Source organism: Labrus mixtus, chromosome 13 (assembly GCF_963584025.1).
Source record: "Labrus mixtus chromosome 13, fLabMix1.1, whole genome shotgun sequence".
NCBI classification, from domain to species: Eukaryota; Metazoa; Chordata; class Actinopteri; order Labriformes; family Labridae; genus Labrus; species Labrus mixtus.
The window spans coordinates 9,593,920-9,608,586 of NC_083624.1; the positions used below are offsets into that span (position 1 = coordinate 9,593,920).

The 14,667-nt window shown below is 41.9% G+C and overlaps 1 protein-coding gene across 1 annotated transcript; it reads left to right on the forward strand.

Annotated features, from left to right (window-relative positions):
- The first annotated feature begins 1,615 nt into the window (after positions 1 to 1,615).
- frzb (frizzled related protein) lies at positions 1,616 to 14,667 on the forward strand. The gene is made up of 8 exons (XM_061053584.1): positions 1,616 to 1,950; positions 7,311 to 7,559; positions 9,940 to 9,975; positions 10,107 to 10,166; positions 10,998 to 11,063; positions 12,478 to 12,682; positions 13,390 to 13,453; positions 13,717 to 14,667. The coding sequence occupies exons 1-8, from the start codon at positions 1,746 to 1,748 to the stop codon at positions 13,774 to 13,776; spliced, it is 945 nt and encodes a 314-aa protein (XP_060909567.1). The 5' UTR covers positions 1,616 to 1,745; the 3' UTR covers positions 13,777 to 14,667.

Here is a 14,667-nt window from a genome sequence, read left to right on the forward strand (position 1 = left end):
CAAAGTTCATACACTAAAGTGGACGTAGCCTTCGTGATGTCACCCCTTGATCGTATTGTGCTGTGTGGTGTAGTGTCAGTGCACGGCGGTGTACCCTTGTGTCATGTCATATTGTGATCTATTTTGTATATGGCTGATCGCAGCTTGGTGGATATTCAGTACAACGACACAACCTTGAGTGTGATATTGTTTAAGTTTAGTTCGCTAAATGCTAGCATGCTAACACACTGCTGATCCTTCCAGGTGAGTTCAGGTACCTGCTGCTGATTCCCTCCTGACCTTCATCAGAAGGCTTGCTACAATACCAGAGTTTCAAATTAGACCGCAGCACAGTATTTTGTTTATTTTCGGTGCACTCATCGGTCAACTCCCTCCTTACCCGACTACTCTCCTGACCAGATCTCAAAATGGATCACTTTGAAAAATGAACGAGGAAAGACTGCTTTTTAGTGTTGCTCAGCTGCACCCGTGATGTGGAACAGCTAAGCCGCCCTCTCTTGTTTCATACGGCGTTTTTTTTTAAACGATCAAGTATCTGAACTACAAGGGAAGGAAATCTGCAACTGTTTTAAAATCTGAAATCGCTGAAATGGAAATGGTGCAATTATTTTTAAATGTTTATATTTGTTCTGTTTTTATTTTTGTATTGCTCACCTGGAAAAGAGGCCTCGGTCTCAGTGGGTCCTCCCTGCTAAAATAAAGGATAAATAAACAAAAAATAAATGATGCTCGTTAACGTGAAATAATGCAGATAACTGAAGTCCTATAGGCTCCACATTTTGGGGAAAAACTTTGTTTTGGTTTCCAATGAATGCATATACAATCTCCTGCATGTTGTCAAAAAATGCGCAAATACACTGGCTACGTGGTTGACCATGTATTTGTGCAATTGTTTTTAAAGCTTGTTACTTTTCAATTCTATCAATCATTAAAACATAATACAGCCTTATTCAGAAGGATCGTCAGGACTGCAGTGGTGAAAAGTTTCTTCTTCTTTCCCCTCCTAACTGTAGCTTGTATAACACTTTTCTAGTCTTCTGACTGCTCAAAGCGTTTTTACACCGCAGATCTCAACTTTCACATCTGTTCACACACTGATGGCAGAGTTGTTAAAGTGACCATCAGAAGTAACTAATCCCATTCACACACATTCACACTCCCGCAACAAAGCAGCAGGAGCAATTTGGGGTTAAATCATCTGACATGTGGCTGCAGGAGCTGGGGATTGAACCCCTGAGAGACGACCGACTCTACCAACTGAGCCACACTGGACTAAACTATATCTGGTTTTGTTCATTTATAAATGAAATATAGGCACAGAGGACATTTTCCTGCATTAATACTTTCACTGCAAAACTTTTTATTTAAAATAGTTTTCACTTTATTTGGAAAACTTGACTTTTCCCATTCTTTTATTTCCATTTTTTTTTTTACAGGATGTTAAATGTAAAATCCACTGATTTCACGAGTTGTAATGAGTGAGCTTTCAAAGGCTTTACTGTTATTTATTTTTCATCTAAAAGGAATCTATCTTTATGCTTCGAGGATAAAACGAGGAGAGGAGAGGGAGAGGAGAAGGGGGTGCTGCTGTGTAGAAGGAGGAGGCGGGAGAGGAGGAGGTGAAAGTGTGAATAAGAAAGCAGCTCCTCCTCGAGCTGAACTGCAAGACCGGACAGCAGCAGCAGGAGCAGAGAGGTACCAGTCCGCCGGAGAAACACGTCCTGTTTGGATCTAACTCCTGCGTCATGTTCTCCCCGGGGCTCTGCGTGTCTTTGCTGGTCGTGTCCTGCGCTCTGTGCCCGGCTCCGGTCCGGGCGGCGTCCTGTGAGTCGGTCCGGATCCCGCTGTGCCGGTCCATGCCGTGGAACATGACCAAGATGCCGAACCACCTCCACCACAGCACGCAGGACAACGCGGTGCTGGCCATCGAGCAGTTTGAAGGGCTGCTGGGTGAGTTTCCTGCCGGCCTGTCAGCTCATTATCCCGCAAATTAGACCACTGATGGGACTAATTGACTCACGAGCCTGTAAATTAATCCTCTGATTGACTAATTAACCGACTGATGATGCGTTCAAACACCGTAAAGTTCAGTCAAAAGTTAGAGCTCTAAAGTCTATCAATGGGTTTATTTACATACTTACTTTTATGTCGGTTATATTTAAAGTCGTGGTGTTGTTTATTTTATTTGTTTTAAAGACTACTTGTATTTGTACAGGTTTTATCTTTTATCTCACATAAAATGCATGAAAAAAGAAACACTGTGCAGAATAAAAACACACAAGTAGGACTGAAAGTGGTCAAAATAAATATTTTTCATCCTTAGGGGACAAAAAAAGAATCATTTAGAGTTTAGAAAAGTTTTTTTTTTAAAATCATCCTAAAGGTGAGCCATCACTGTGTGTCCTTGACAAATAATTCAACATTTTCTTCTTTGCATTGTTTCAGCTTTTGGGTGTTTAGCAGAAGAGCACAGGTAGTGATCAGAGTATGGGGCTGTCAGGATACATGATTTATTTTTAAACTTGATATGATGCCAGTTAAAATCGAACAGTATTGATACCTGTTTGATACCACGGCAACAAAAGAAGAATTCCTAGTTGCCCAATATTTTCTACTTTCTTGTAAACGTTTCAGTACCAAAACATTGCCACCAGATTTTTACAATTTAGACAGCATGCAGAAGTTTGTTTGTCAGTGTTTAATGGATTCATTCTTCTCCTGCACACCTGTCTTGTGAAATAGTTGTGGTTTCTTTTCAAAGCTTTGGGAGATTCTATCGTCTAAAAACACATGGTATTAAAAGTTCTGACAACCTCACATCTAGTATCACAAAGGTTGTTGTGTTGCACCTCAAATCACATCGAGCTGTGATGTCACAGTTTCCCGGAGAACCTCTGTACATCACTGCAGTAAGATCAGAAACTAAACCACTAACGATGAGGTCAACAACGATATAAGTGGTGTTCCCCTTTTAGTCTGCTGAAACTCTCAACCCAGCTGAGCATGGTCAGGTGTGTTCAGGTGTACTTCTGAGCTGTGGAGTCACGCTGTCCCACAGAATAACCATCACTGTTGTCAAGGTTTGCAGAAGATGATTATGAGCAGAACTTTAAAATCAAAAACATAAAATTGAGTGACTGAACCCCAGAGTTGAAGCAGAAACCCCAGAGGAAAACCTGAACAAATACATTCAGTTTCTTTACTGTCCCACAAGAGGATATTTGTTGTCCAGCAGGATGACACAGAAGAAGACATCAACACAGACAACATTAACAGTAATCAAAACAGAGTTAGAAAATCTGAACACAACACAATTGTAACAAACACAACTTTAAAAGAAATGCTCTAAACAAACAGTTTACAGTGGCAGCTTCTTCTTCTTCTTCTTCTCTTGTTTTCTGTCGGGGCACAGCTGGTTCTGGTCTGAAACTGAAACCATCGTTTCACTCAGAGAGCATGGAAACATTTCAGTGGAAACTTTCTTTCTGATTAAGTTTACTTAAGAAGGAAAACTTGGCTCCTGCAGCAGCAGCAGTCTGCGATAGAGCGGTATGAAGGGGTTGGTCTGAGTTACAGCACGCTGACGGTTTCTGCTGAAGAAAACAGGAACATTTCAGTCGAGGCTCTCTCACCAAGGGGAACATCAAGTGCAGACATGTACCACACCTCATGTCCAGCGTTCCTCCTCTGCCTGTTTAACTCTTTCAACAACTACCTCTAAAGACTAACAGACACATTCATATCACACTGACGAAGCAGCAGGAGCAACTTGAGGTTAAGAGTCTTACCCAAGGGCACATTGGACATGTTGCTGCAGGAGTTGAGGATCGAACCCCCGACCTTCTGGTTGAGAGATGACCGACTCTACCAACGACTATACCACTGATCCACTGCCTGCACATTGTTTCAATAGTACAAACTAGATGGCAACTCTTTGATACCGAAACAATGGCAACATATTTGTGCAATCAAGACAAAGCTCTAAAGTTTTCTCGCTGCAGCTTTTTGTCAAAAAATTAATAAAGATCTTTAGTATTTCATAGCGTCAGAACTATTAGTACCATGTTTCATTAAAGATCCCATATTTGACTCAGTTTCAACTTTAATTTTGTCAGACTGTGAAACCTACAGAGCAGCTTTGCATGATTTGAAGCAAAAAAAAAACCTCCTTATTTATCTCATATACTGGTGTCAGTAAAAACCCTCATTTCAGCCTCAGCATTAAACCGTTAGTTTCAGCTGCTGTCTCCTTAAGGCCCCCCTCCCCACGCGCCCACTTTCTTCTGATTGGTCAGTTCTCTAGGAGTCTTCAGGGGGGCAGAACGCTGCAGGGCTGCTCTCCAGTGCTGGGAGAAGAGATGTTATGCAAGAGGTTTTAACGGCTTATAGAGGCTTGAAACTGTCTTGAGAAAATTCTTGTTTTCTAATCGGGGAACTATCTCGTGATTTGCACAACAAACTGTTTTTGTGTTTTTTTTCCATAACAAATATCAGTGGCACAAAAGTGTACACACAAGGATTAAAGAACAGGACTAAGGTTTGATTAACTGGAAGTTTAAATTTATATAAAAATGTAATGACTTGGTCAGTTTTTTGTTAAAGTGGAACTATTTGTTACTGAAACATGAGGGTTAAACGAGGGTGCACAACGCTGCTGGTATTCAAAATCACAACCTGTGTGTGTTTTTGATAAGTTAAGCTAATAAATGCTGCTCTGCACGTTCTGCACACACACACGGCCTCCACATGTAAACTGTACAGTGTACAGTCTGACTCCTGTGTTTATCTCGCTGTCTCGCTCTGTTGAAAGTAAATATTACAAACTTCCTGTGTCGAACTCTGAGTGTCAATGTGAAGACAGAAAATCATTTCTGTCACCTGTTACATGTTTAACATCATGTAACCAGCTGATTAATGTTAAATATGTCACCATAGACTGAATGTATTTAGATGTGAAAGCAGTATATGTTCTAGTCTGGTCCATCTCTTCAGTCCAAACAGAAATCATTTGGATGTATTCTCATCAAATGTTCATGACTCATGTTTGCAGCTTTTAGTGAAATTGTTCAAAAAAAAAAAACAGATGCACAGATTGCCCTAAAATGTTCTTCAGATGGTCTTTGTGTCTCTTGATTGCCTCATCCCATCTCATCTGATGCATCCTGAGGTGAAAATACTCAAGTTAAATTCTTCATACACTGTTCTGGTGGCACATACACGCTAACTTAGCTAACAGCTTGCAGCTATCTGTCCTGTTTGGACTTATTTTTGTGGTTAAGATATACTCAACTGTAAAGGAAAATCAAAGTAAAAAGGATGTGGAAAACAAGTCTGTCTTCAATAAATACATTTTGGTTTTGGCTGAAGTCGGCGCTCAGCTGAGGTCAGAGGAGCGAGGAGAGAAAATGCAGCTTTAACCAGAAAAAATGTCCTAATGAAAGACCTGCAGGCCAAAAACCAGGAAGCAGCACAAGGTCACAAGTTCAGAGTCTTTTCTGTGACTTCATTATGAAACCGCTTCAGCCAAACCTCAGTCCGTCTCCGCAGGAAGTACTCTGATATGTTCTCTTTTAGCCCGAGCTGAAACGTCTGCTTTCATCCTGCGTGAAACCTGCAGCAGGATGGAAGTCAGTCCGCGGTGTGTTCACCACAAAAAGAACACAGAATCATGAGACGGCCGCAAAAATGCAAAAACTAAGTTTATTGCTCATATTTCTGTTGCTTAGAGCTTGTTAAATGTGTAACTTTTTGAAGGAGACCTATACTTTATACTTTGATAGTTGTGTAATTGACATATTTCATCCGTTTCCATTTAAAGACGAAGACTTGGGGAAGTTTCTGGTGTTTCCTGGCCTTCCTATTCGTCATCTCATTCACTGATTTATAAGAACATTAGGCGCCGGATAAAAGGGAATGACAGAAGAATAGTTCTTCCAAACAAAGCAGGAAATCTGAGTCTGGCATTTTTATTTTTTTTACTCAAACTCTGAGATTTTAGCTTCAATCCTAAGTAAGATTTGCAGACTATTTTTGTCACTTCTCTTCACTCCTGTCCCTGTAAATATCCCCCAGAGGTCTGAATCACAAAGCGGTGTTTCACCAAAACATACCATACAAAACTTGTGTTTGTTCTGGGAGTCTCCCATATTTTGAAGCCATCTCCCGCCCCCTCCCATTTTTTGTTATATCTCACCAGAAACTGATAATTTTCATTGGCCCACAGCCTCGTTTTACATAATCCAGATACACGGATGGATCATAGGGACGGATCCATACGTCTTTTACATTTCTCTCAAGATACCAAAGTTGATACACACAATCCACAACTACATAACATTTCAACCTCTTTGTTTACGCGATCTGATTCCAGGGGTTTGTGTACGGCCACAAACAAAGATTTTAAGCAGAGCTGGACTGAGCAATTCCAGTGTTTAACCACGAGTCACTTGGCTAGTAGCAAAGTGTGCAGGGTGGGTTTTAAAATTGGACCAGTAAATCAGCTCCCAACAGCACAAGCGCGACGTTGGGGCACAGAAGGGCACACTGACGATATGTGAAACCTAAATGTTGTCCTTGTTTCAAATGAATTGATCATAACACTGTAGCTATAAGGATTTCCACGATCCAAGATGTTTACACTTCGATATAGTTTGAGTAAAAATCTAACTACATTGATACCTGCGACATAGAAGTCCTAGGCAGCTAATATTTGAGTAATTTCTTGTTTTTAATTATCAAAAATTGCAGGCAAACTCCCGCACACTGTCTAAATTGCACAAATACATTAGCAACATTTCAGTACAAAAACATTGCCAATGTATGTTTGCAGTTTAGAATCAGAGTCACAATCTGGTTTTACTGCCAAGTACATTTAAACATACAAGGAATCTGACTTGGTGAAAGCAGGAAATGTTGAGAGGATAGAGAGTGGGGGGGACGACATTCACAGGCCTGTGGTCAGGAGATGTAGACTACAGCCTCTGTACACATGGGGCACGGCATAACCGCTAGGCATCTCCTGCAGCAGTTTTTGGTCATAAACAAGACTGAAGATCTGAAGTTATTTTTAACATATGGTGCTATTTAATACCATTTGATTATTAAAATCACACAGATTGTATCTTTTTAAAACATGACAAGACAACCTTAGTAACTCATGATGTCATCTTTGGGGTGGCTGTGGCTCAGTGGTAGAGTCATGTGTTTTATTCTGAAGCCCTTTCTTCCGTCTCAAACTGAAACATAGTTTATGATTCTCCCTGGGTGAATATAGAAAACAGTCTCAGTGACACACCTGTCTGTGTTTCCAGGTACAGGCTGCAGTCCGGACCTGCTGTTCTTCCTGTGTGCGATGTACGCTCCAATCTGCACCATCGACTTCCAGCACGAGCCCATCAAACCCTGCAAGGCGGTGTGCGAGCGGGCCAAGTACGGCTGCGAGCCGGTGATGAAGCGTTATAACCACAGCTGGCCCGACAGCCTGGCCTGCAGCGAGCTGCCGCTGTACGACCGCGGGGTCTGCATCTCACCTGAGGCCATCGTCAAGGCAGAGGGACCAGGTACCAGTGCACTAATTATTTATATTTATACTATCACTTCTATATTTATGAAGGTTTATTTGTCTCTAAAGACAGCTGAGGTTTGATATTTTATAATAAGGTTTTGACTCCTGTCTTTCCTCATCTTGATGTTGGACTATACCCTCCCTACATTAGGGCCTGCACACTAACCACTAGGCTACAGACACCGCCTGAAACCACATATTTAATTAAAGATGGCAAAAAAAGAACATATCAAAAGTTGAAAGTGAGAAATGTAGGTTCAGAACAGTTGCTCTGTTTAATCACTTTTTCCTTTAACAACACTTTGTAAGCGTTTTTGTAAATGAGGAGACCAGTTTCTGTGAAGTGGTTTACATCTCTTTCTTAATTTAGGATTTCAGCTGTTCAAACATTCAGGATCTCTTTTGTACACTTTATAATGCTCCAAACATTTCAATGGGCGACAAGCAGGGTGGGCTCTTCATCCCCGAGAACAGGGAGGCTATTATTTCCAAACAGAATTTAAAATTTTGACTCTTCGGACCTCAGACCGTCTTAAATGACCTCCTGCCGAGAGAAGGCAGTGATGTTTCTGGATCTGGTTTATATACAGTTTCCTCTTTTGCATGGTACAGTGGCTGCAGCGATGAACTGTGTTCACAGACGATGTCTTCTGGAAGTATTTATGAATATATGAAGTATTCCTGAGCCCATGCAGCGATGTCCACTACAAAATCCTGCCCGCCTGTCTGCTGATGAAGCAGTGGCGGCTTGTGCATTGTTCTCCATGTGGGGGCACATTTTCTTACAGATGTCATAGTTCTGGAAAAGGCCATTAACTGGCTAACGGCATTAGCATTGTGGCAATTTAAACTTAGGAATCTATACATTTCATTGAGCACTGATACTTAACAAACAACAACATATGCCCTCGTACTGACTGGCATATATATCCTAAACTCTCTGGAGACAAACTGCTGACTCATGCTAGTCTAGTCTGCTGCTCTAATCTACCTTAATAAACGTCAATGCTCTGATCCAGTGACGCTGCATGACTGGCTCTGTATGTCTCAGTTGATGGGATGTGTTTTCCTCTGCTGCCAACTTGTGTGTTGTTGTGTGTAATGCGTTCATGAGTGCATTTTCCAAAACCCCGAGAAGCTTCTATCCTTTGAATTGAAGAGGAGCAACTGAGCATGTGCAACCAACTCATAACAAGAGTCAATGGAGGCCCAGAGCGCTAATTTTAGCACCCAAGACCGGAAACACGTCCCCCATAGAACATTTCAAATCTACATATTTATGGCAGATAATACATTTAACTCAATAACTCCACAATATGTACTTATCGAGAAGAGCATTAAAGTTTAAGTTCATGAAAAGGCAACAGGTAGAAGGAGGGAAACACAGATAAGTCTTATATCTGCGACTTCTTCCATGTTCTTCGTTTCCTCCTGTGATAGCGTTGATACGAAAGCCGCTCCTGAATAAGTTCCCTCTCTTTTCTTAACGTCCATCAGGGAGCCGTTTCCCTGCTCTGCCGAGCCCTGACGGTGTTTTTTCTATCATGTTTCGACTCTCAGCAGTTTGTTTCTGCTCCCTCTCGAACAGATAGCGTGACTCATTTCCCCTCCGACTTCACTCCCACTGACTTTCTCAAAGAGCTCCTTGATACAGGCGGCCCACTCATTTTACACTCAATAAAACCCTCACTGTCCTCCGCTTCTTTAAAACCGGCCCTGGACCATCTCAATCCCCCTGACCTCCATAACCGCACGCCCACGGATCTCCGAGCAGCCCGGCCCGGCTCGGCTCAGCGGGGTCTGGGGATTTTCCCTCGCTGTGATTTGTTGATTTGCTGAGGTTCAGTCAGGGTGGAACGTTCAACTTGTTCCAGTGATTTTCAGGAACCATCTGAACGTTTCTGCACTAAAGTTTGTCTCTGGTAGGAACAGAAGTTTTCCTCCATTTATGGCTCTTAAACAGTTTTGCATTCAAAGTTGTTTGACGCAAAACAAACTCGAAGAAAGTAATGTAGGCGAGCTAGAACAGGTAATGAGTAAACAAGACTATGACGCATAGTATCTGTATGGTCCACTGAAAATGCAGTATTGGTTAAATGCATCGATCCTATACTTTACTTTATTAGTACCCAAAAATGGCAGATAAACTCCTGCATTAATGCATTTGTGAAATTATTTCTCCCTCTCTCTCTCTCGCAACCTCCGGTGTTGAAAAATAAAGCAGATGAAGTTCTGTTCCAGTTTTGCTAATGTCAGCAGGTTTCGTCCTCCGTGGACTAAGAATTGTTGAGGAAAATTCATGTATTTGCTTTCTTCTTTCTTACCAAAATGAAAAAATAAGCGAATCAGACCACATTCTTTCTCTGTCTCTGTAGATCCATACTACCAGGATCCAGCCAGGTGTAACCCAGGTGAGACAACTCCTCGACCGTCTCTTTGCCTGAGTTTGTTATGTTAGCGTCTTTAATGTACATCTGAGCACAAACGGTCTATGAACCAGTTATTTAAGAGTTAATCTCTTCTGGGTTTGACACTCTGACAGAATCCAGTCCAGACTTTCCAATGGACTCCAACAACCTCCACTGCAGAGGACCAAATGGAGGTAACCTGTCCGCTCACCTGTCTGCCCACCTATCTCTACCTCTGCGACAGTTCAGGCTCCTCCTTTATGAAAGTCTTGCGCATTAAAGGACTGAGAGTTAGCTTAGAATTTGCTGTTTTGCCCCGGGTAAGATGAGAAAATCAACACGTTGACAACACAACAACCTTTAGCTTAGCTCAGTTTAGCATGAAGACTGGGAACAGGATCAAACAGCTAGACTTTTCCATTTTTCCAGAGGTAACAAATTTCACCTTCCACACCCTCTAAAGCTCAAATGTTAACACATTTATTTTTTGATTCTTCAAAACACAACAAGTTTGAAAAAGGAGATGTGTGACAAACTATTTGGTCCTGTTGTGTCCACTAAAGTCCTTTTTTTTTGTGCTGGCAGCAGGGGCGTGTCTGATATGGCTGGCCAGGGGTGGCATGGGCCCCCCTTAATATCTTAATGGCCACACCAATAATCCTAAACTATGATCTGTTTCCAGATCTGTGCCACAGGCAGTTGCAGCTCGGGCAAAGGACAATTTTGGTTCTTAATGATGGAGCCTTCTAATTCGTAACTCCTTTTGTGTGAATGTGAGTGGAGGGGGTTTGGAGGTGTGTCACTGGAGGAGAGCAGAGGCTTCAGTATGGAGGAGGCGTGGCCAAACAGCAGTTTGTTCAGGTTGCTCAAGGGCGACATTCACTGGAGCAAAAACTTGCACATTCTTCCATCCTTTAAAGATTTAAACATTGGCGTTTGTCGTCTTTATAGCATTATTCTAAGTCAGACCAGTGTCTTAATGTTTTTCTTCAGACCCCTTTAATTTGTTTCTTTTTGGTCCGTAGATCGCTGCAGATGTAAGACCGTCAAAATGGGTTTGAAAACCTACCTGAAGAACAACTACAACTATGGTGAGTCATGTCGGGATCATTGATTTCAGTGGTACCAGCTGATATATATACAGTATTTAAGAGAATTTTTAGGATTTTTTAAGATACCAGATAATGTCGTCTGTGGAGCGTTGAATCGAGTGTTTCCATTCAGTAGTCAGTCTGCACCCGCATGAGAGATACCATCATCTGAGATCTGTTCAACAAGTCGAAACTCTCTTTATTTGACTTGTTCGGGGGCTTAAGTGTGCCGCTCAATGAGAAATCTTTTTTAATAACACACGGCTCTGAAGTGGATTCTTTCTCTCTGAGCTGTAATTCTCCTGTGGAAAGATTTTGGTTTGGAGGCGTTTAGGTTACTTGGATTAAATCAGACACGCCAATGCTAAGAAGGCTTTTCCAGATGAGTCCTGCGCACAGGCACGATTTGGCCAATCCAGCAGGGATTTCCATGAGGACTTCTCGAGCTCGCTGATGCCTCCGGCCACAGAATCCATTTGGAGAAGATTTCAGATTCTTTCCAGCCATCATAAAACCAAGAGCTCAGTTTGAAAGTATTCCGATTTAATTGAGGAGTTTAGTGAAGCATGGCGGCATGACAGAGAGCACAACAAGGTGGTCTATATAATTTAACTGCAGGCATTCTTACCTCGCTCTTTTTTTATTTTCTCCTCCGTCTTTGCAGTCTGCAGCCTCGCACTAAAAGGATGCATTAAGGAGGCTGCTGGGGACAAAAAACAGCAAAATATCCATTTCTTGCCATCAGGTTGATTTTCCTGCTGCTGTTTGGTGCCTGGACGGTTTTACCTGTTATCAAGAAAAAAACATTTGCAGATAGACAGATCTTAAAGCTGTTCTAATGAGCCTATTAATTTTGCTTTGCACTGTCCAAATATAAAGTGAGAGTTTTCACTTTGAAGTTGTTGTAACATTCGATCCTTTACATGTTGGTAAAAAGTGGATTTATTGTTTTAGTGCGACTAAAACGTTTAAAATGCATGTCAACATGTTAATCTGTCTGAAATGGCTTTAAGTTGTATTTCTCAAAGTTTGAGAAAATACAGATGGAGTGGTTTACTCTTGCATGTATACGCCTCAGCCAATCAGTGTCCAAGGTGTTCTGAGCATGCTCCACAGTTCTTTTACCTGGAGGTCAAACAGCGTCTGCCTTTGGTTATTTAAAATAGGGTGCATCCCATTTGTACCAAAAGTGAAGCGTAGAGTTTGTGTGAAATGAACAGAGCGTTAATGTTTTCATGACTCGACATACAACCAGTTCGTCCATTGTTTGGTATGTGACTAGTAGGGCAACAGGAAGAAGGTCAGCTGAAAATGAAATGGCCTAATCAAGATATATTCTCTTTTTTCACCTTTTGTGGAGAGATGACTTCCCAATACTTAGTTCTGCTGAAGACTCTCTCTCTCTCTCTCTCAGTGATCAGAGCGAGGGTGAGGGAGGTGAGGAACCGCGGTCTGGAGCCCACAGCAGTGGTGGAGGTGAAGGAGGTGCTTAAATCCTCTCTGGTCAACATTCCCAAAGAGACACAGACACTGTACTACTCGTCCTCCTGTCTGTGTCCTCCTCTGACTCCTGGGGAGGACTACCTCATCATGGGCTACGAGAATGAAGAGACGTCCAGGTAAGGGTCGCTCCAGGAAATAAGAGCATTAAAGGTGACATATCCTCCTCCTCTTCAACCAGTTTAGGAAAAAGTGTCAGATCTCCCCAAAACATGTCTGTAAAGTTTCTTGTTCTAAATCCACTCTGATCCTGTATTTGATCATGCCTATAAACCCCTCTATTTCAGCCCTGCTCAGAACAGGCTGTTTCTGTGTCTGTACCTTTAAATGTAAATGAGCTGTGTCTGACCACGCCCCCTCTCTGGAAGGGCTCGGTGTCTCTGGCTTTCTCGCTCCATGTCCTATTGTTTATGGTGAGAAGTCAGACTCAGGGCAGAACAAACACGTAGCTGTGGGAGTGTCACCCACCTGGGGGAGGGGTTATTGCCCTTTGTGATGTCATGAAGGGAAAATCTCCAAACGGCCTGTTTGAGCACACATTTTCTGAAAAGTGAAGCAGGCAAAAGACAGAGAGGATGGACTTTTCTCATCATTGGGGGGTTTGTAGACAGACTAGAGACACATATTAGTGTTACAGAAACATGGTGAAGTGGATTTTGAATAATATGTGACCTTTTAATCTATAATTTTAAACATTTGCACAGATGTGTTTTTTTATTACTTTAGCTCCAGCCTGTTGTCATGTATGTACCTGCTGTATCTCATAACATTTTTTATTCCAATGTAGTCGCCCCAGCATGAACTTCTCTCACATTTGTGGTTGCAGGTTGCTCCTGATTGACAGCTCCATTGCTCAGAGGTGGAAGGAAAAAATGGGCCGGAAGGTCAAGGTGAAGTCACTCACTCGCTTGCTCGCTCACACACAGACCGCAGCATTTTTTTTGGCAGTAGGGTTCATTTAAAAAAAAAAAAAAAAAAATGTGTTTACAGTTTCAGAGCAGTGTTTCCTGTTATTTTCTGTGTAAACACACCTGCAGCAGCTCAGGTGGAGGCTCTTTATGTTGACTGTGATTTGTACTGAACTAAACTATGTTTCTGCAGCTTTCTGCATAAATGTAATGTAAGTGAACTTTGTGTGTTTGTCTTTGTGCAGAGATGGGATCAGATCCTGCAGGGGAAAGGACGAGCAACTCAACGCCGGAATCGCCACTAAGATCAGAGTGTGTATGTGAATGGGCATGATTTGTGTGTGTGCCTGTGTGTGTGTGCGTGTGTGTGCGTATGCGTGTGTGTCTAGATATTGCACTTTTACAGGATGTTGTAGTTGAATGTAGTTCATCTCTTCATCAGTCAGACTGTTTGGAGTCTGATTTTTGTCTTTTATTTTCTTTGCACAAACATTATTTAGTGTGCGTTCAGAGAGAGTGTGTGTGTGTTTGAGTACGTGTTTGAGTGTGTAAGAGAGGATTAGTGTGTGTAAACACCTAAAGCACTCAAATATGACCAGAGAGGGGGCGGAGCTTCAAAGCTGTAGTACTAAACATACGCACAGCCTTTATAGTATGTACACGACACTTTTTTATATTTCTGGAAACAAATGTCTTTTCGGCGGCGGCCATGTTGGCCGTCACAACCTGCAATAATCCTGGATGTTGGCCATGTTACCATGGCGATGTGATGAAGGACATATTGGACTTTGATGGATCTGTAGCCATCACCTTAACTTTGCAGAAGTGTGCGAAACAGAAGAGAGTAATACTCACGCTTACTTCAGACAGCAACACAAGCAACAAGAGCAAATAGAGCAACAATATCAACTGTAGCCATGGGCAACGAGAGCAACAACAACAAATGGAGCATCAGCAGCTTCTTCAGCGTCCAAGGCTCCAATGAAGGCGTCACAACAGAAAAAGACAAATGTGTGTGTAAGAAAATGATTTGTGGTTTTTTGCTTTTTGTTTAAACAAATCTTCTACTTGTAGCTTTCATCTGTTGTCATTTGTCATTTTTTTTGGGCATGTTTATGTTTCATTTGGTGTTTTGTTTTCTTGTCAACTGAGGAGAAGAGCAAGAATGAAATGATAAAACCCAACTTTTAAACACA

Bases quoted from the DNA above. Each gene is read 5' to 3' on its own strand.
- frzb (XM_061053584.1), top strand. From the start codon at position 1,746: ATGTTCTCCCCGGGGCTCTGCGTGTCTTTGCTGGTCGTGTCCTGCGCT. The intron at 11,064-12,477 runs GTGAGTCATGTC...TCTCTCTCTCAG, and splicing joins GAAGAACAACTACAACTATG to TGATCAGAGCGAGGGTGAGG. The intron at 12,683-13,389 runs GTAAGGGTCGCT...TTGTGGTTGCAG, and splicing joins GAGAATGAAGAGACGTCCAG to GTTGCTCCTGATTGACAGCT.